Source organism: Loxodonta africana, chromosome 9, assembly GCF_030014295.1.
Source record: "Loxodonta africana isolate mLoxAfr1 chromosome 9, mLoxAfr1.hap2, whole genome shotgun sequence".
NCBI lineage: Eukaryota > Metazoa > Chordata > Mammalia > Proboscidea > Elephantidae > Loxodonta > Loxodonta africana.
The window spans coordinates 114,135,055-114,155,127 of NC_087350.1; the positions used below are offsets into that span (position 1 = coordinate 114,135,055).

The 20,073-nt window shown below is 45.4% G+C and overlaps 1 protein-coding gene across 6 annotated transcripts in view; it reads left to right on the plus strand.

The window, feature by feature from the left end:
• DOCK8 (dedicator of cytokinesis 8) overlaps positions 1-20,073 on the plus strand; it is a 216,811-nt gene that overhangs the window by 92,385 nt on the left and 104,353 nt on the right. For all 6 annotated transcript variants that reach the window (XM_064290563.1, XM_064290562.1, XM_064290567.1 and 3 more), the window contains 5 exons: positions 2,690-2,770; positions 4,736-4,895; positions 7,466-7,602; positions 8,000-8,093; positions 9,098-9,260. In XM_064290563.1, coding sequence (XP_064146633.1) covers positions 2,690-2,770; positions 4,736-4,895; positions 7,466-7,602; positions 8,000-8,093; positions 9,098-9,260 — 635 coding nt within the window. The remainder of the gene's footprint in view (positions 1-2,689; positions 2,771-4,735; positions 4,896-7,465; positions 7,603-7,999; positions 8,094-9,097; positions 9,261-20,073) is intronic.

Here is a 20,073-nt window from a genome sequence, read left to right on the forward strand (position 1 = left end):
AGGTAGATACCAAAACAATTGAATGCAAGGACTGAAACAGGTATTTGTACGCCAGTGTTCACTGCAGCACTATTCACAGTAGCTAAAAGATAGAAACAGCTTAGATGCCCTTCAACAGATAGATGGATAAACGAAGTGTGGTAAATATGTACAACGGAGCATTATTCACCCAGAAAGAGAAACAAAGCCCCAATACATGTTACGACGTGGGTGAACCTTGAAAACGTCATGCTAAGTGAAAGCAGCTGAACACAGAAGGACAAATATTGTATGAGCCCACCGACTTGTACGGAGACCACAGTTCATTAGTGGTACAGGGGCAGGTGGGAGGGAGAAAAGGGCAGTTAAACGTAAGAAGCACTGAGGCTCTGTTATTAAAAGCGATGAAAAAGTAATTTGGCAGTGGGTAGTGAAGATATAGTGAAGATGTTTACAAACACAGTGAATGTGATTAATGTCACTGAATGGTTTGAGAAAAAAGACTGACATAGCAAATATTTTGTTGCATGTTTTTACCACAATAAGAAAATGTCTCAAGAAAAAAATGTTTTGATATAGAGAATACCAAACCAAACCCGTTGCCGTCGAGTTGATTCTGACTCACAGAGACCCTACAGGGCAGAGTCGAAATGCCCCACAAGGTTTCCAAGGCTGTAATCTTTACAGAAGCAGACTGCCACATCTTTCTCCCATGGAGCAGCTGGAGGGTTCGAACTGCTGATGTTTTTGATTAGCAGCCAAGCACTTAACCACTGCACCACCAGGGCTCCTAATATAGAGTACAGGAGTGATAAAGCAAATGCGGAAAAATGTTAGCAACTAGCGACTAAAGAAGCTACTATTACAGCTACTCTAAAGTTGTAGATTATTTTAAAATAAGTTTTAAAAAAAATTCCCAGGTGACTGTGACACGTGCCTTTCCCCTACCCTCCATGGCTATGAGGAAGTGCACATTTCATGAGACGCACTTTTACACGTAAATCGTGGAGGACACACGAGGGCTACCTGGGTCGCTACACACTAGGAGTGCTTCAGCCATGGAGTTCCCATTTCTCGCTTAACGTCCTCATTAAAAAGTTCCTCACCTCTGTTCAAAGTTCACTTTTAAAGACCACATCCTTACCCATGGGCATTGTGGGAAACTGAGCTTCCATCCAACTTCCTCTCCAAGCTGCTTGACCATGAGCCTCGGGAGAAGACGGGCCATGTTCATCTTATTCACCCCTCTCCCTCTCCAGTAACTACTACATAATTTTTGAATGAATGAGCAAGTGACTGGTGCTGACTAGTGGGGATACTGGGGAATCTCTAGCTCAACTACGGAGCCCTGGTGGCGCAGTGGTGAAGCACTTGGCTGCTAACTGAAATGTCAGAGGTTTGAACCCGCTGGTCACTTCTCAGGAGAAAAGACCTGGCGATCTGCTCCCATAAAGATTATAGCCTTGGAAACCTACAGGGCCATTGTGCTCTGCCAAACAGGGTCTCTATGAGGCAGAACCGACTCTACGGCAATGGGTGTTTTGGTGTGCTAGCTCAAAGGCCATGTGTCTGTGTTCCCACCTGGGGTGTCTCTCTGGGGGATCAGCCGTCCTTTCATATTCTGACAATGTGAGAGTGACTTAAGTGTCTGGCGTGAGGAGAGACTTCCTTCCCGAGGCGTCCCTGAAGTCCCTGAAGTTGTTGTCCGTTGAGTAGTCCCAACTTACCCCCTTAAAAACCCCACTAAACGTCCCTCCATCAGTAGGGTATTTCTGGTTTAAATGCTTTCTGCCTAATTAATAGACCTCTCCTATTGGAGTATACTGACCCACATTTCTTCTGCAAGAACCATCTCAACTAATGACACAAAGCTAATAGAGCTAATTGCGCTTGGCTGAATTTTCCTTGAGCAGAGGGTTGGAAAATTTCATTCTCCCTTTCTTTTTTCTAAACATGGTGCCAGGCAGGTCCTTTACTTGAAGCAAAGTGGAAGAAGACCCTTGAGTATTTATTGCGTGGTGTTGTAAATACTTGAGTTTTTATAGCACTTATTGGTATTATCAACCAGCTGGGTTTTTTTTTTTTTTTTTTTACCAAAGAGAGAAGCCGTATGATCCTTGGGCTTTCGCATTTCCTTTCTGGTCTGTTAAATCAAGAGAAGCAGCCCTAATAGGAAATACAAGGGAGATAATTACAGATAATTTATTCTGTTCATTTATTCATTTAGTGGAAGGTTCCAGTCCCTACCCCGACTTTCAGAGAGGCCGTATCTCTTTTTTTACAATGTAAGCAATCGTCAAGAAAATGAGTTTCTCGCTTCCTACATATGTCTCCTGTGCTTTGCTTTATAAGATAACTTTCACTGCATTTTTATTGTAGACATTATACATGTTTATTGTTTAAAGGTAGAAAGTAGACATCAGCAATAGGAAGAAAATAAAAATCACCTATAATCCTGCCATACAATGACATCTACTGTTAACGTTTGGTGTGTATCTACCCTTACCCTTCTAATAAGCCTTGATGATTTTTTTTTAACAAAACTGGATAATAATCTTCATATTAATTATCTTTTAATCAAAAAAACCTATCATAGATATCTTCCCATGTTGTTAAATCGTGTCATAAAACATCATTTTGATGGTGGCGTAGATTCCACGATGTGAATGTCAACGAATGTGCTTTGTTTTAACATTATTTTTGTTGGCAGATAGAAAAAGTCCTTCAGCAAGGAGAGATCGGAGACTGTGCAGAACCCTACATGGTTATCAAAGAAAGCGATGGTGGAAAGGTATGCTGTTTCGCGCATTGTTGAATATCGACATTTTCTAATAGGCAGATCTTTTCAGGTGTGTTCCATGAAATAGTTAATGGGGCGTGGTCCATACTGCATCCCCAGGTGAGACATAATTAATTGTATTTAAACAAAAGAAACAAGAGAAACTGGCCAGTGAGGATACATTTTAAAAGACATAAATTATTGAACTCACCAATGATGCTCTGAGGAGCCCTGGTGGCACGACAGTTAAGCATTCAACTGCTAACTGAAAGGTTGGTGGTTCAGATCCGCCCAGCGGCTCCTTGAGAGGAAGACCTGTGATCTGGTCCTGTAAAGATTACAGCCAAGAAAACACTATGCAGCAGTTCTGCCTGTCACATGGGGTCACTGTGACTTGAAATTGTATCAACGGCAAGTCACAACAACAACACAATGATGATACACACCAGAGTATAAAACAAAACTTGACCGGGGCAAGCCACCTCCTGTCTTACTGGGTCTGTGGCTTTGACCCAGCTGGTTGGGATGGCTGTGGAGACCCAACGAAACCCACCAGTGCCCAAAGCTCCACTGGCCTCCTCAGCAGCCTGGGGCACCGTCCTGTCTAATAGGGCAACGGGGAGGGCTGAGATCACTGCACACGATCCCTGCGTGGGACAAAAGGATAAGCGCTCGGCTACTAATTGAAAGGTTGGCAATTCGAATTCACTAAGAGGCTCCTCAGAAGAAAGGCCTGGTGATCTGTTTCCAGAAGGTCACAGCCATGAAAACCCTATGGAACAGTTCTACTCAAACCCACATGGGGTGGCCATGGGTTGGCGTTGACCTGATGGCAACTGATCTTTGTGGTAATGTACACCGTAAGTCATTAGCACAATACAGATAGGGAACCTGTGAAAAGGACACTGCTCCTTGGTATTCATTTGCCAAGGTCCCCAATATAATTGTAAAAACCTGGTCTTTCTGGAATAGCACTTACCTAATCAGCATCCTGGAACTCTGGTGGTGCAGTGGTTAAGCTCTCAGCTGCTAGCCAGAAGGTCAGAGGTTCAAACCCACCAGCTGCTCCACGGGAGAGAGATGTGGCAGTTGATGACAGCCTTGGAAACCCTATGGGGCAGTTCTACTCTGTTCTGTAGGGTCACTATGAATCAGAATTGACTTGCTGGCAATGGGTTTGGGGTTTTAAAGTCAGCATCCTACTACAGACTCATAGATTTCAAGTCAGATTTGTTGAGCTAAAGACTTTTTTTTTTTTAAGAATCCACCTTTTATTCTGAATTTAGAAGAAGACCTTGGAAGTACTGTCAACCTAATAAGGAAGTTGTTAAGAACCTTTATGTGTCTTTTTGGAGTTTCCCAAGGCAACTTTTGAAAAACAGATTAGCTTGAGAGCTTGGTAGATGACATACAGGACTTTTTAGCCTGAGAGTCCCCCATATGAATCCGCATCATATAACTAACCCCCAAAAGAGGCATTAATTGAGTAGCGGGGATAACAAGCCTTGGAGATATATATATATTTTGTAAGTTGAAAGTGTAATTTATTAATTGAATGTAGCCCCTCTTTAGACCTTTCCTTTAAAAAAAAAAAAAAAACTTTGATTTCCTTACCAGCTAGGCTTCTGATCCCACTTGAGTCATGTTTCTGCTTGTTGGCTCTTTTTTATCATTTGTTGTTGTAGTTGTGGGGTGCCGTTGAGTCGATTTTCGACTCCTAGTGACCCCATGTGTTACAGAGTTAGAACTGGCCCCTCAGGTCTCCTAGGCTGTAATTGTTATGGGAGCAGATTGTCAGGTCTTTCTCCTATGGAGCCACTGGGTGGATTTAAACCGCCAACCTTTTGGTTAGTAGCGCTTAACTATTGTGTTACCAAGGGATTTCAGAGAAGGCTGTCAGATCCACGTCAGAGGCAGTAGACTTGGGGAAGATACTGTGTTGCTTGTTTCTGATGGTCTCTTTCCATTTTTCTCTAGAGTAAAGACAAGATTGAAAAACTGAAACTTCAAGCAGAGTCCTTCTGCCAGCGTTTAGGGAAGTACCGGATGCCCTTTGCCTGGGTTCCCATAAGCCTGAGCAGCTTCTTCAATGTCTACACCCTCGAAAGGGAGGTAACTGATGCGGAGACCATGGTTGGTAAGATTTTCAACCTTCATACCAGCTCCAAGGTCAACTGCTCATTAGAGGGGCTCGGGAAGCAGTAGAGTCCCTGAGCGGTGCAACAGTTAACAGGACTGGCTACTAACTGAAAGGATGGAGGTTTGAATCCACCCAGAGGTACCTCAGAAGAAAGGTCTGGCAGTCTACTTCCAAAAAATCAACTATTGAAAACCCTCTGGAGCACAGTTCCACTCTGACACACACGGGGTTGTCATGGGTCGAGGTTGACTCGGTGGCAACTAGTCTGGCTTTTTGGGGGGGCAAGGGAAGACAATAGGATTTGGGGAGTGAAAAGAAGGCGAGAGATAGGATGAAACAGTTGTGACTGAACCACAAATGCTTGATTAGACAGTGGCCCACAACACTGTCTCAAATATTTGTGGAGCTTAAATAAATTCTTCTTTTATAGTAAGATTTTTGGATAGAATGTTCTGGATGGATTGACACTTTAAAAAATTAATTTTCAGTAGCCACCCCACTCAAAAGTAAAATTCTTAAAAATGGCAAGAAAATCTAGTAACCAGTGCATTAAACAAAGGCACGTGGCTGACTCCTAAACCTAAGAAAACCAACCGTCTCAAGGTTTCAGAAAGCAAAACTGAGGCTTCTCGGCACGATGTCCAGTCCCTGAGTGTTTATTTTGCCAAATGCAATTAAAAAAAAAAAAAGAATATCTAGTTACTGTTCCAATATATTCAGCATATTTCTCTCTTTTTCATACCTCAGCCTGGATCTGAATCATTAATTTCCTTTGCAATTTTTGGGCCTGGAGCTATGGCAGGGTTTCAGAATTTTCAGGTAGACCCACCCCACCACCTGTGGCGGAGTTTCTGTTTTCCTCAATGTCTTGGTGTCCAGCAAATCTTTAAGTCTAGGTTCACATTTCTCATGCATTCTTTCGCTCTGCCACTTCTGAAATGTTGCCATTTAAGCAGGGAAGTGGAGAAAAGGGTATTTTGTCATTGCTGCCACTATTCTGGAGTCACTGTTGCATAATGAAAACCAGTAAGACCGGTTGCCATCCACTTGATTATGACTCATGGCGGCTCCATGTCTGTCAGAGTAGGACTGTGCTCCATAGGGTTTTCCATGATTGATTTTCCAGAAGTAGATCAACAGGAGTTCTTCTAAGGCACCTTTGAGTGAACTCAGACTTTCAATCTTTTGGTTAGTTACCAGTCAGAATCCCTGGGTTATTTCTGACTTGTTAATAAAAAACCTCACTTTAGTGCACCCTGACCTTCAGAGCACAACTTTTTTTTTTTTTTTTTTTTAATGCTGACTTCTATGTAGACCCCAGTAGCCTTATTTGAAAGCGTTACGCCTAGAGCTTAGAGGCCACTGTAAGTAGGGTAAGTTCAGGTGTGGGGTATGCTGGGACCTCCGTAACAGGCAGGGAGGGAGGACAGGGAAGCCAGCTCAGGGATAAATTCACCCAGGTGCAGAGGCTGGTTCTTAAGAAGCAATCAGAAGATGCAGTGTACGATACTGGGGCAGTGTGGCGAGCACTGGTGACACAGAGTTCCACTTCAGCAACATGGCATGAATAAGGATGAGAAGATAGTCAAAGACAGGGATCAGCAATATTAGAGTTGTAAGGAATTTGACGAGAACCCCTGCGTATAACAGTATAAAAGCAACAACATATATCCCAAAAGGGGATGAGAAACAATGAAGCAGAGTATGGGGTCTCAGCCCAGAGTATCGGGGTGTGATTCAGGGTTCTGACCCCCATTGGGCAGGCCAACCAAGACAGGGACCCCATTCTGTTGCCTGGTTCACAGAGTGAGAGCAGAGGAAAGCTGGGGTTTGGAAGGTGCCAACACTGACCCTAGCCTGTTTGGGTGGTAATCCCAAATGCCTTTAAGGCCATGTGAGTACATGCCTCTCCCAGTGGAATTCAAATGTAAAAATAAAACAAAAGCAAACAGTAATCTCTGCAGACTTTGGCTAGCTACAGCTGGGAGTCCTGCTGGTGGCATCTGGTCTACCCTGATCTCTGTGTGGGAGGAGCTGCTCACGGCCTCTCTGCTCCAGCCAGAGTGGGATTAGATACTTAGACATGCAGGGGCGGGCACCTGGGACTCCAACAGGAGGACTAGGAAAGGTGAGAACCAGCAGGGGGAAACTGTTACTCAAAATATTGTGGCCATGCTTAGCATTCTTGTTCAATGACTTTGTTGTTGTTGTGTGCCGTCGACTCAATTCTGACTCATAGTGACCCTGTAGGACAGAGTAGAACTGCCCCATAGGGTTTCCAAGGCTGTAATCTTTAGAGAAGCAGACTGCCACATCTTTCTTCTTTGGAGCAGCTGGTGGGTTTAACTACTGAGCCTTCAGTTAGCAGCCAAGCACTTATCCATTACGCCACCAGGGCTCCTTCTCAAAGACCTTAAACGTATCTTCTATGTGGTAAGGAGTCCCTGTCACTGTGAGTCATAGCTGATCCCACAGCAGCTGGTACTGGTATATACAGTAAAGTTAACAACTACTCGCGTGCTCGAACAGAAGGGCATGCTGTAGAATGATGACCGTTTTCCTTGAAGGGAGAAGCTCTGTGGGGGAGCGGAGGACTCTGTCCCAATCCAGAAGGCTTTCTGAGCGAGCCCTGTCCTTGGAGGAAAATGGGGTTGGACACAACTTCAAAGCCACTCCCATGAACGTTAACAGCTTTTTTAAGCAGGTACCTTTCCACGTTACACTGTGTCTGGCTTTGGCCCCACCTTGGCAGGAGTGCTGGAACTCTAAGGGAGGGGCATAGGTAGTGATACAGAGATGGGGCTGGGGCTTGGAGCAAAGCCTCGAGGTCGTTATCTACAAACAGGGATGGTGACACGTCCTCCATGGCTGTTGGAAGTGTTAGACGGCACGATAAGAGGCTGGGCCGGGAGGGGAAGAGCAGGAATATTTGACAAGAGGTTGAACCAAATGATTTCAGAGTTACCTGTAATTCTAATTTCTCTGAAAGACAGGTTGGTAAAAAAAAAAGCACTTAAAGATAAAAGGCTACCCAGAAACCGTTAGCTCCTGACCCAAGAGCCAACGGCAGCTCTTTGCTAACATGATGCCTCTCTTGGCAGGAGGGAGACCGCCTGAGTGACGAAGACTTGTTCAAGTTCCTAGCTGACTACAAAAGGTCTTCATCCTTACAGAGGAGGGTCAAGTCCATTCCAGGTGGGGATTCTGGTCTTTATCCTCTACCACTGTGCCAGAGCCAGGATGACAGACACGTTACGTGTCTCCTGCTGGAATGTATAAAACCGCGTTTGCCGAGTGAAACGTGGGATTTTGCTTTAATGGTTAAGAAACCTGACTTGGTCTCCATTTTTGACAACGCAACGAATGTTTTCTGTTTTTGTATTTTTTTTAAAGATTGCTTCTGTAAATAGAGACCATGCTTTAGATCAGGGCTCTCAGGTAACCAGTTGAACAACAACAAAAAAAAACCAAACTAGCTGTCGTAGAGACGATGCCGACTCATGGCAATCCTATGTGTGCCCCTTTTTGTCAAATGAAATATTATATGGAACCCTGTTATAAAAACAAATAATGAAGAGTCCAATTCTCTGGTTGCAGGTGAGGGCACCGACCTCATCCTTAGCTTAGTAGCCCCTGAGGCACTCCTGTAGCACCCTAGGGCACCAGGGAGCTCAGTTTGAAAACCACCAATTTTTAATGTGTGGAAGCTCCTTAACTATGTACTGTTATAGGGTAGTAGTTCCAGAAGAGACTTTAAAGGTTATCTAACACATCCCTATTCGTTTTACAGCTTCTTCTTTTTTAACTTATAGAAACTAAAGCTCAAATGTTGTCATGATGTGCATTTTTCTCAAATTATAGGAAAATACCTAGGAATTCCAAAACTCATAGTGACCCTATGGGACAGAGTTGAACTGCCCGCATACAGTTTCCAAAGAGCACCTGGTGGATTCGAACTGCCGACCTTTTGGTTAGCAGCCATAGCCCTTAATCACTATACCACCAGGGTTTCCAAAGCTCATATGTTGCCGTGACAACGTGACAAACTACAGGAAAATACCTGAGAATTCCAAAACTCTTACACTGCCCCAACCTATACTCATTCTCATAAAAGAATGTGGAGTACAACAACCTTTCACAGTTCCCTTGTCACGTGGCAATTTCTTTACTAAAACAGTCCTTTTTTTTCCCCCCTTTAGGCTCACTTAAACTGGAAATTTCCCCAGCTCCAGAGACTCTCAATTGCTGTCTGACTCCTGAAATATTGCCAGTGAGACCATTTTCTGAAAACCGGTCACGTCCACTCAAAGAGATTTTGGAATTTCCAACCCGGGAAGTATACGTCCCTCACACTGTGTACAGGTAAGGGCCGGAGACTTCTGGGAAGCCATGGCACCCACATCCCGAGTTTTTTTTGGATAATGCTTTCATCGTCCTGCAGCCTATCTTCCTGCTTCCTAAATTTTGGGGGAAATGAAACATGTTTGCGCAACCAGACCTATAATTGCTAGATCTCTTTCTAAAAGTGGTTTATCCAAGTCTCTTTTAACAAGAGCCCTCTACTTCGGTCATAATTTAGGACCATAGTGGACATAATCTTTCCAGAAATGAAAAATACCTCCTGGTCGTTATCTTGGTTTTTCTCTGTGCAGAAGGTCATAACAGGAAAAGAATAATGGGACCAAAAATGTTCTAGGGCCTTAAAAGACAGGTATTTCTCTCTAGACCAACTCAGTCCAGTAGAGTTTTCTACAGTGATAGAAGTGATTTGTATCTGCCCTGACCATACAATAGCCACTAGCCACATGTGGAGATTTAGCCAGGGCGACGGCAAAGCTGACATTTTGATTTTATTTAATTTTAATTCATTTAGGTGTCAATTCAAGTAGTTGCATGTGTCCAGTGGCTACCATATGGGATAGCACAACACCACACCATAGAGACCTTAAAAAATGAGGCCGTCTCTGTTTCTCAGTGCCCCCTATAGTGCCACCTAAGCCTCCCTGCAGGGCTGGCAAGGGCCACTGCCAGGACACACTTGCCCAGAACATTGTTGTTCACGTCCCTTTATGTATTTTGAAAACAAATTTTTTTAATGCAGAGAAGAATGCTATAACCAGCACCTTTCCCCCACCATCCAGAAATGGTATTATGTTGTTGACATTTGTTGTTAGGTTTTTTGCCTTTTTTATGTAAAAGAAATAAACTAATGCTGACTAAGCCCAGGTCTCCTCATCCCCAGGCCTCTGTCTTGCCTCTCAGATGACAGATTCCCAGGTTTTATACACTCATATGTGTATCTGTGAACCCTGGAGGAGGTTAGTTTTACACAATCCCATTTACATAAAGGAGTTCACACTGTACCTGTTTACTGCACTTTGCTTTTCTTCACTCAGCAATATGATTTTTGTTTATTACTATGTTATCGTGGTCTTTGATGTGGTATGCCATCGAGTCAGCTGCGACTCAGCAACCCCACGTGACAGAGTAGAAGTGCCTCATAGGGTTTTCTAGGCTGTCATCTTTATGGGAGGGGATCACCAGGTCTTCCTCCCACAGAGCTGCTGAGTGGGTTCCAACTGCCGACGTTTCGGTTAGCAGCTGAATGCTCAACCGTTGTGCCACGAAGGCTCGGTCGAGTATTATTATAGACTCATGAATTTTATTAATTCATGAGTCTATAATAATTTAAGAGTTAACTCTATTAAGAGTTAATGTGTGACACTCAGTTGCACTCATTTCTTTTTAAGTTATATTATTTTCACAAATTTAGCCCGTGGGACTCCTTACCGGCGTGTGTCACTCGCAGAAATACGGATATTGGCTTTACAAAAAGCTCCGTCGTTCCATTAAACTGCTGTATGGCTTTCCTTTCTGTGACCTGGCCCAGTTCTATTTATCCCCTTCCCTATCAGTAGCTGTTTATCTAGCTAACATGTTTTCCCTAGCTTTTGCTCTTACACTGTGCGTTGAAAACTTTTTGTCTGTGTCTCTGTGCACATGTGTGGAAGTTTCCCTAAGGAAAATGCCTAAAATTGAAATTAGTGGTGCACCAGTTATGTGCCTTTCCAGTTGTCTTCATACTGCTATTTTTTGCCCCAAATTGTACCGGCTTGCAAGCCTACCAGCAGGGCATGAGAGTTCCCATTTTCCCAGATCCTCACACTTTCCAGGATGACACACGTGGGACTGAAATGCAAAGAACCTCGGAGCTCAGGAATCCAAGCTCTCCCCACCCCGACCCCCGACATTCCCGGGTGACAAAATTGAGACCCAGAGAAAATAAGTGAGTAGGTAGCCAGCTCCTGTCAGTCACTTCCCACTCCTGGTGGTCCCGTGTGTGTCCGAGTAGAGCTGTGCTTTAAAGGGTTTTCAATCGCTGATTTTTTGGAAGTAGATCTCCAGGCCTTTCTTCGGAGGCACCTCTGGGTGGGCTCGAGCCTCCAATCTTTGCTTAGCAGCCAAGCACTTACCCATCTGCTCCACCCGGGACTTCTAAGTGAGCAGTTAATCAAGGTAAAAAATGACAATGAGAAATAAAACCAACTACCCACACAGTTAGATACATGCCTCTTCCTTCCCAGATTCATGAGGTACACACCCGTTTCCCCCCACTTAGTCCTTCCTGAACTAGTTCTTCATTTTCTATCCCCATTTTTTACATACAAACTCAGCCCAAACCCCTCTCCCAGATAAGACACCCACTAGGGTCCCCACGGTGCAGTAGGTTTAACCTTCTTTTTCCTAGAGAGCCAAAAAAAACAAAACCAAACCCGTGAAAGCATGAAAATGTTTGCTTAGGGATGGAGCGCTTTGTTTCTTTTTAGTAAACCTTTTCCTATGATTGAAAAAAACGCGTCACATTGGAATAAGTTTGCATGAGAGAATCCTACAGTTAGTCAACTTCCTCATAGCATTTAATCACCCAGGGATGCATTTACGACTCTCTCCTCCCGGCTGCAAGCATCACCCTTTAATTCCATCACAGCAGGCAGGGAGTGCGCTAGTCTGCACTGGATGATTCAGAAACGTAGGCGTGCGCAGGAGACAAGTCTGGACAGAGTACTGGGGACCCTATTGGGCATCTTAAGAAAAAGTGTGGAGCGAATATTCTTTAGCTGTCCTGTGCCCTGTAGAAATGCCAAGACCACCCATCAGAAGCCAGGTTGCTGCTCTTGAGAATGATAGAAGAAAACCCTTCCCTCCGGTTTGGTCACAGCCCTTTCTCTGGGCTCCCAGGCCATCACATTTTATAACTTTTAAAAATATATATAATTTATTTTATTTTTGTTGTTGTTGAGAATATAGACAACAGAACATACACCAATTCAACCATTTCTACATGTACAATTCAGTGACATTGATTACATTCTTCGAGTTGTGCAGCCCTTCTCACCCGCCTTCTCTGCGTTGTTCCTCTCTCGTTTCCTGTCTAACCTTTTGAGTTAGTGAGGTCAATTTGATCCTGTATAGATAGTTCTTAAAAGCACAACGCACAAGGCAAACAGTCCTTACTAGTTAAGCTGAACTATTGTTTGGCTTTAAGAAGATTTGGGGGGATATTTTCAGTTTAAGATTTAAAGATTACCCAGGGAAATCGTTTCAGGGGTTCGTCCAGCCTCCATGGATCCAGAAAGTCTGGATTCCATGAGATTTTAAAATTCCATTTTGCATTTTCCCTCTTTTGATCAGGATACTGCCATAGCATCTTTGATCAATTTTATGGCTTGTTTAAGGCAGAAGAGCTACAATGAACTTGGATTAGAATTTTACTATGGGAACACTACAGAAACTCAGAAGGCATCTTGTTTCAATCTCCGCTGCTATTGTAAAAATTTCTTCCCCAGCCATCACATGCTTTATAGTGGTTTTGATTAGGTTGGTCTCAACAGAACCCAGTCCTAGACTAACGCTCCCCTTTCCCACATTTCCACCCCGCTCTTACAAGATGGAAATGGAAAGAATCAAGTCAGGTTTGAACCCTAGATGTCTTAGTCATCTAGTGCTGCTATAACAGAAATACCACAAGTGAATGGCTTTGACAAAGCGAAGTTTATTTTCTCACAGTAAAGTAGGCTAAAAGTCCGAATTCAGGGTGTCAGCTCCAGGGGAAGGCTTTCTCTCTCTGTTGGCTCTGGAGGAAGGTCTTTCTTGTCAATCTTCCCCTGGACTAGGAGCTTCTCTGCGCGGGAACCCCGGGTCTAAAGGACGCGCTCTGCTTCCGGTGCTGCTTTCTTGGTGGTATGAGGTCCCCAACTCTCTGCTTGCTTCAGTTTCCTTTTTATCTCTCGAGAGATAAAAGGTGGTGCAGGCCCACCCCAGGGGAACCCCCTTTACATAGGCTTAGGGATGAGACCTGGGTGAGGGTGGTGTTACAATCCCATCCTAAGCCTATTAACATGAAATTACAGTCACAAAATGGAGGACAACCACACAATGCTGGAAACCATGGCCCAGCCAAATTGATACACACATTTTGCGGGGGACATAATTCAGTCCATGACACTAGGTAAGATTGCTAGGTTGGCAAAGTTTGTCATGGTGGCCTAATCTTCTCATTTCTGTCTATCTCCTCCTCTTTTTGACCCTTCCAATCATCTTCCCTATGGGGTCGCTATAAGTCGGAATCGACTCGACGGCAGTGGGTTTGGTTTTTTGGTATCATCTTCCCATACCTCAAAAAATGTATATTGTCATAGTTTTTCTACCCCACACCCCCTAAAAAATAAATAAAAAGGCTTTTCTCAAGCAAAGATCTCTAAACTCACTCACACTATTGTATCAATAACAGGTACAGTTTTAAGTCTTATCTCTCCCACAGTATTATCACTTCAGTAGGAACAGCCATTCCTGGTTCTTGCAGAAAAGCTGAAGACTTAGTTGAAGAGTTCTATATAGGCTGTGGCATGTGGGGTACTTTTTCCTGTTGACAGCTGCTATTTCCGTGCCTCTAGTCCTGGTCACAGCAGGCCCAGAGTGGCACAAACGGTTAAGTGCTCAGCTGCTAACCAAAAGGTTGGAGGTTTGAGTCCACCCAGAGGTGCCTTGGAAGAAAGGCCTGGCGATCTACTTCTGAAAAGTAAGCCACTGAAAACCCTAGGGAGCACAGTCCTGCTGTGACACGCGTGAGGTCTCCATGAGTCGGAATTGACCACAACTGGGTTTTTTTATCCCTGTCACAGCTGTATACCTTTAAGGAGATAAATGACAGTTAAGATTGCTAGAACAGATACGTTCAGGTATAAGCCTTTGTTTTATAGAGGATTCACCTCAGGAATTTGAGATATGGCTTGACTTATAAAAATCTGGCCCACCTGTAACTTTGGAGAATCCATCTATTGGGCCAAGCAGGAAATACCTACACTGACAAAGCCAGGATTCCAATCTCTAATCCCTGTGCTTCTAACATAAACGGCAGGGCACCTTTGGGTAGAGGGAGCTATTTTTGGGTGCTATCCAGTTGATCCCGACTCTAGCAACCCTATAGGACAGAGTAGAACTGCCGTATAGGGTTTCCTAGGCTGTAATCTTTACGGAAGCAGATCGCCAGGTCTCCCTTGAAGCCGCTGGGTGAGTTTGAATGGCCAATCTTTCAGTGAGCAGCTGAGTATTTAGCCACTGCGCCACCAGGGCTCCTTGGCGGGAACTGTTCCGTGGTTCTAATGGCGGGGGTTGTCTGGCCTTGAGCGTGAGGGGCAGTCAGTCACACATTATGGGATTCTAGTGTTGGGGGAGGGTTTCCAGTTAACACAGTGAGCAGAACCCAGGTACCTTTACCTTTTCTTAAATGGGTGCTACCATCAAGCCTCAGGTAAAGTTGGGATAAGCCAGAATAGCCTCCCACCTCTTCACACGTCTCCTTTCTTTTCCCTGACTCTTCAGGTGCCCTGAGTCAGGGTCACTGTTATGGGTTGGATTGTGTCCCCCACAAAGATATGTTGAAGGCCTAACCCCTTTACCTGTGAACGTGGCCTTGTTTAGAAATAGGGTCTTTGATGACGTTCTCAGTTATGCCAATATGAGGTCACACTGGAGTTGTTTTACCTGCCGTTGAGTTGGCTGCCGACTCATGGTGACCCCATGCACGGAGAGCTGCCCGGTTCTGCACCATCCCCCTGACGGGTTGCGAATCAGATCATTGTGATCCATAGGGTTTTCACTGGCTGGTTTTTGGAAGTAGATTGCCAGGCCTTTCTTCCTAGTCTGTCTTAGTCTAGAAGCTCTGCTGAAACCTGTTCAGCATCATAGCAACATCCAAGCCTCCACTGACAGGTGGGTGGTAGCCACACATGAGGTATATTGGCCAGGAATAGAACCCAGGTCTTCCTCACGGACGGTGAGAATTCTACCACTAAACCTCCAATGCCCTCCCATACCGGAATATGGTGGGCCCTTACCCAACACAGGGAGAAGACACAGAGAGAGAGGACAGGGAGCTATGCTGCAGCTGCAAGCCAGGGGACACCTGGGGCCACCAAGAACCAGGAGAGAGAAGTCTTCCCTAGAGCCCCCAGAGAGAGCATGACCCTGCCCACACCCTGAACTTGGCTGCTAATTTCCAGAGCTGTGAGGCAGTAAGTTCCTGTCATTTCAAGCCACCCACTTTGTGATACTTTGTGACAGCAGCCTGGGCCACTAGGACAGCTACCATGTTGTCCTTCAAGGGGCACCATTCAGATTGTATCCATTGTGGGTGGTGTCCCTGCTGCCTTCTCCGTACTCAGATTGCTTTGAGAAAACGAGCTGGATCAGTTACAGCTGACCTGCCCAGGACTCCAGGAACCACCCCTGGGAGCCAGTGAGGGCTGGGCACTCGTACAACCAACACCTGCTCTGGGGAGAGCAGTCAGCTTCTACAGCCAGAAGTGCTGATCCAAAGAGTGACTAACCAGTTCACCAGCTGCCTCCAACTCGTGGTGCTCCCATGTGTGTTAGAGTGCAGCTGCTCCATAGGGTTTTCAATGGCTGATTTTTCAGGTGCAGATTGCCAGGCCTTTCTTCCAAGGCTCTCTGGGTGGACTCGAACCTCCAACCTTCCAGTTAGCAGCTGAGAGTGTTATCCCAGGAATACCTAGGGTCTCCCAAACCAGGGGCTTTGCTCCTCTGCCATGCCAAGTCCACTGTCTATGGGTCAAAGGCATGAAGGCAGACTAACGTTCCCTGAAAAAGGCCCAGGCAAGAGGCTTTGAGAAGTCACGAGCCAGCTAGCAATTCTGAAAGTAGAGCCGAACAGCTGGAAAAATCAGGCAGATAAACAGGATTAGCCAAACCTGAGTTTGACATTATTTTCTCCATGCCCAGATTAAGAAAACACTAGCTATGAGCCTGGAAACACGTTTGAACCAACTCTGGGCTTCTTTTCCATGTGGCCCAGCAGCTGGACGTGGAGATGCCAGCTGTTTCCTGGTGAAGGCCGAGGGAAAACAGCAGGGTCGGAGCCAAGGCCCAGCCAGGCCTTCATGGGCCTGTGGTACTGCAGCTGCCGCAGGATTTTGTGTGGAGATCACAGATGATGGGGCTGTAATGAGCTCATTAAACAACTTGCTTGCCCTTTAACTGGTGATTACATTCGAGAAAGCCACATAAAGTGTTTTTCATCTCTCTCCCAGCCCCTGAGAGTCTCAGAGGTCTTGTTTATCCAATTATCAGACTTGCTGTGGAGGACCGTGATTGCTGAGAACAAGCCTATCTATGGAAACACGATTTCTTTGATGGATAATTAGCCGTTTTCTAGGCCTCTTCGTTTTCAGCCGAAAGTCCCCAGACCAGCAGTCAGCATTCTCAGAGCCGACCTGGTATCTGGCCTAACAGGGGAGTGCCTTCCTCATCACAGTGCAGTTTTAAAGGATTGTTTCTGTTGTTACCTGCCCCCAACTAATGGGGCCCCCAGTCGCAACAGAACAAAACACTGCCCAGCCGTGTACCCTCTGCATAATGGGTTACAGATTGGACAGTTGTACTCCATAGGGTTTTTGTTGATTGATTTCAGAAGTAGATTGCCAGGCCTTTCTTCTTAGTCTGGAAGCTCAGCTAAAACCTGTTCAGCAACATGTTGTTGTTGTTGTTAGGTGCTGTCGAGTCGGTTCTGACTCACAGTGACCCTATGCACAACAAAACGAAACACTGCCCCGTCCTGAGCCATCCTTACAATCGTTGTTACGCTTGAGCTCATTGTTGCAGCCACTGTGTCAATCCACCTCGTTGAGGGTCTTCCTCTTTTCCGCTGACCCTGTACTCTGCCAAGCATGATGTCCTTTTCCAGGGACATAGCAACATAGCAACAAGCAAGCCTCTACTGACAGATGGGTGGTGGCTGCACATGAGGTGACTGGTGGGGAATCGAACTAGGGTCTCCCACATGGAAGGCGAGAATTCTACCATGACCATCACTGCCCCTTGATGCTAGAAGTACTTCAGCGTTATCACACATTAACACATTGATGGTTTTGGCGTGATGGACTCTTGTCTCTTTAAATCACTCTCAAAACAATGTCTTGCTTATACCTCTGTCAGAGTAATAGCTCTTCCTTCTGTATTGTTTCCCTTGTTGCTTGAATTATGTTTTGGAATAGGTAGCCTGTTCTAATGGTTCAATATTTGAAAGGTGCAAAAGTGCAAGTAGTCAAAATTCTCCCTGCCACTCCTGACCTCCAGCCTTCCAGTTCCTCCTTTTAAAAAACAAAAAACCAAACCCGTTGCTGTCGAGTCGATTCCAACTCATAGCGACCCTATAGGACAGAGTAGAACTGCCCCATAGGGTGTCTAAGGAGCACCTGGTGGATTCGAACTGCCAACCTTTTGAGGCAGCCATTTAGATCGGCTTCTTGTGTATCCTTGCAGACATAGACTGTGTCTACACAGGCCAATCCAGCCACGTATTTTTCCTGTCTTAATACAAATATGGACTCCATGGGAGGTACAAACGGTTAACACACTAGGCTGATAACCAAAAGGTTGGTGGTTTGAGTCCATCCAGACGTGCATTGGAAGAAAGGCCTGGTGAGCTACTTCTGAAAAATCAGCCGTTGAAGACCCTGTGGAGCACAGTTGTACTCTAACACGTGGGATAGTCGTCAGAGTCAACTTGATGGCAGCTGGTTGGGTTAATACCAGTACAGCATAACCTACACACTCCTCTGCACCATGACGTCTTCACTGAACACTACAGTCTGAAGAGCAGTTCTATAGGAAGGAGCCCTGGTGGTGCAATGGTTACGCGCTGGGCTGCTAACCAAAAGGCTAGTGGTTCGAACTCAGTTACCCACAGGAGGAAGACCTGGTGATCTGCTTCTATAAAGATTATAGCCTTGGAAGCCCTATGGGGCAGTTCTACTGTGTCCTATGGGGTCGACATATCAGTCGGAATTGCCTCAACAGCAGAGGGTTTGGTTCGGGTAGTTGACTTTGCAAGGAGCCCTGGTGGTGTGACAGTTAAGAATTCAGCTGCTAACCAAAAGGTCAGTGGTTCAAACCCACCAGACACTCTGTGGAATAAAAATGTGGCAGTCTGCTTCTGTAAAGATTAAAGCCGTGGAAACCTCATGAGTGTAAATCGACAACAGGAAACACCACCATCACTTGACTTTGCTAGTGGCTACTTGGTTTCAATAATATATCAGGAAAACAGTCCTCGCTTTCCTGATGCCTTGCTCCAAAACACAATGAATGAGTTTTTATTATTATTATTTTATCATAAGTTTTTTTATTACGATGAAAAAAATATGGAGGAAGCCGATTAAAAAAGCCGATTACGTAAGGTTAATAAATAGTTGTAGGTTTTGCAAAAATACCCTTCCAGTACAACATTTCACCACTAGAGGGAAGAATTTGCTCACTTTCTAGATTCAGGCATACTTAGACATTACAGCTGCAACACAGATGGATTCATGGATTATTAAAGTAGAACACGCATTTTATTTTTTGCCCTTAAAACGCAGGACCGAGAAAAACTGAAAAAATATTCCAGTTCCCCGAGAGATCTCTGGAGTCGTTTTTTACCAAGAATTTTATTCTAACCTGTTAGCTTCTGTCTTCTTTCCTTAGTGAGTACTGACTCTAGAATCAAGGAGCCCTGGTGGAGTAGTGGTTAAGGTGTCAACTGCTCACCATGAGGGTCAGCAGTTCATAAGCCACCGGCAGCTCCCAGGGAGAAAGATGTGTCAGTCTGCTTCCAAAGAGGTTTACAGCCTTGGAAACCCTGTGGGGTCGCCGAGAGTCCAAATCCGCTGGATAGCAGTGGGTGGGGCTGTGGAATCAGGCACTTTCTGGAAGATGCAGTGGGGAGGGGGATGAGAAATTTACCCCGAGGTGCTGAATAAAGGAGCTCTGGTGGCGCAGTGGTAAGGCGCTCAGACACGAACAGAAAGGTCAGCAGTTCAAACCCACCAGCCACTCCATGGGAGAAAGATATGGCAGTCTGCTTCTGTAAAGATGACAGCCTTGGTTGGAAACCCTGTAATGCATTCTACTCAGTCCTGTAGGGTCACTGTGAGTCGAAATCAACTCGACGGCAGTGGGTTTGGGTTTTTGGTTGATGCTGAGCGGGAGAGAAAGAGACAAAGAGGTCTTTTGGGGTGATGTGTGTACGTGTGTGTCTGGGTTGTTCACTATACATATTTACACGTTTACCAATTCTACCCTGTGTACAAAATTAAGAGAATGTAAGGAACGTGCCTGGAATCCACTGGTGAGGCAGTAATGAGGAGACGCTGCTGTGAGTTAGGAGACCCTAGGTGGTGCAAACAGTTCAGCGCTGGACTACCAGCTGAAAAGTTGGTGGTTTGAACCCACCTCAAGGCGCCTTAGCAGATGGACCTGGAGATCTGATTCTGAAAGGTCACGGCCTTGAAAACCCTATGGAGCAGTTCTACTCTGCACACATGGGGTCGCCAGGAGTCAGAATCTACTCAATGGCAGCTAACAACAACGACACCAGTTTAAGAAGGATAAAATTGTTAGTCATTAGGTACCGTAGAGTGGGCCCTCAGCACGGTGTGGCCCATCCCTGGCACCCCTGCGAGCCCATGACCCCAGTCTGCGTAACATTCTGATGGCAGCCACACCTGCAGGAGGCAGCCACACCTGCAGGAGGCAGCCACACCTGCAGGAGGCAGCCACACCTGCAGGAGGCAGCCACACCTGCAGGAGGCAGCCACACCTGCAGGAGGCAGCCACT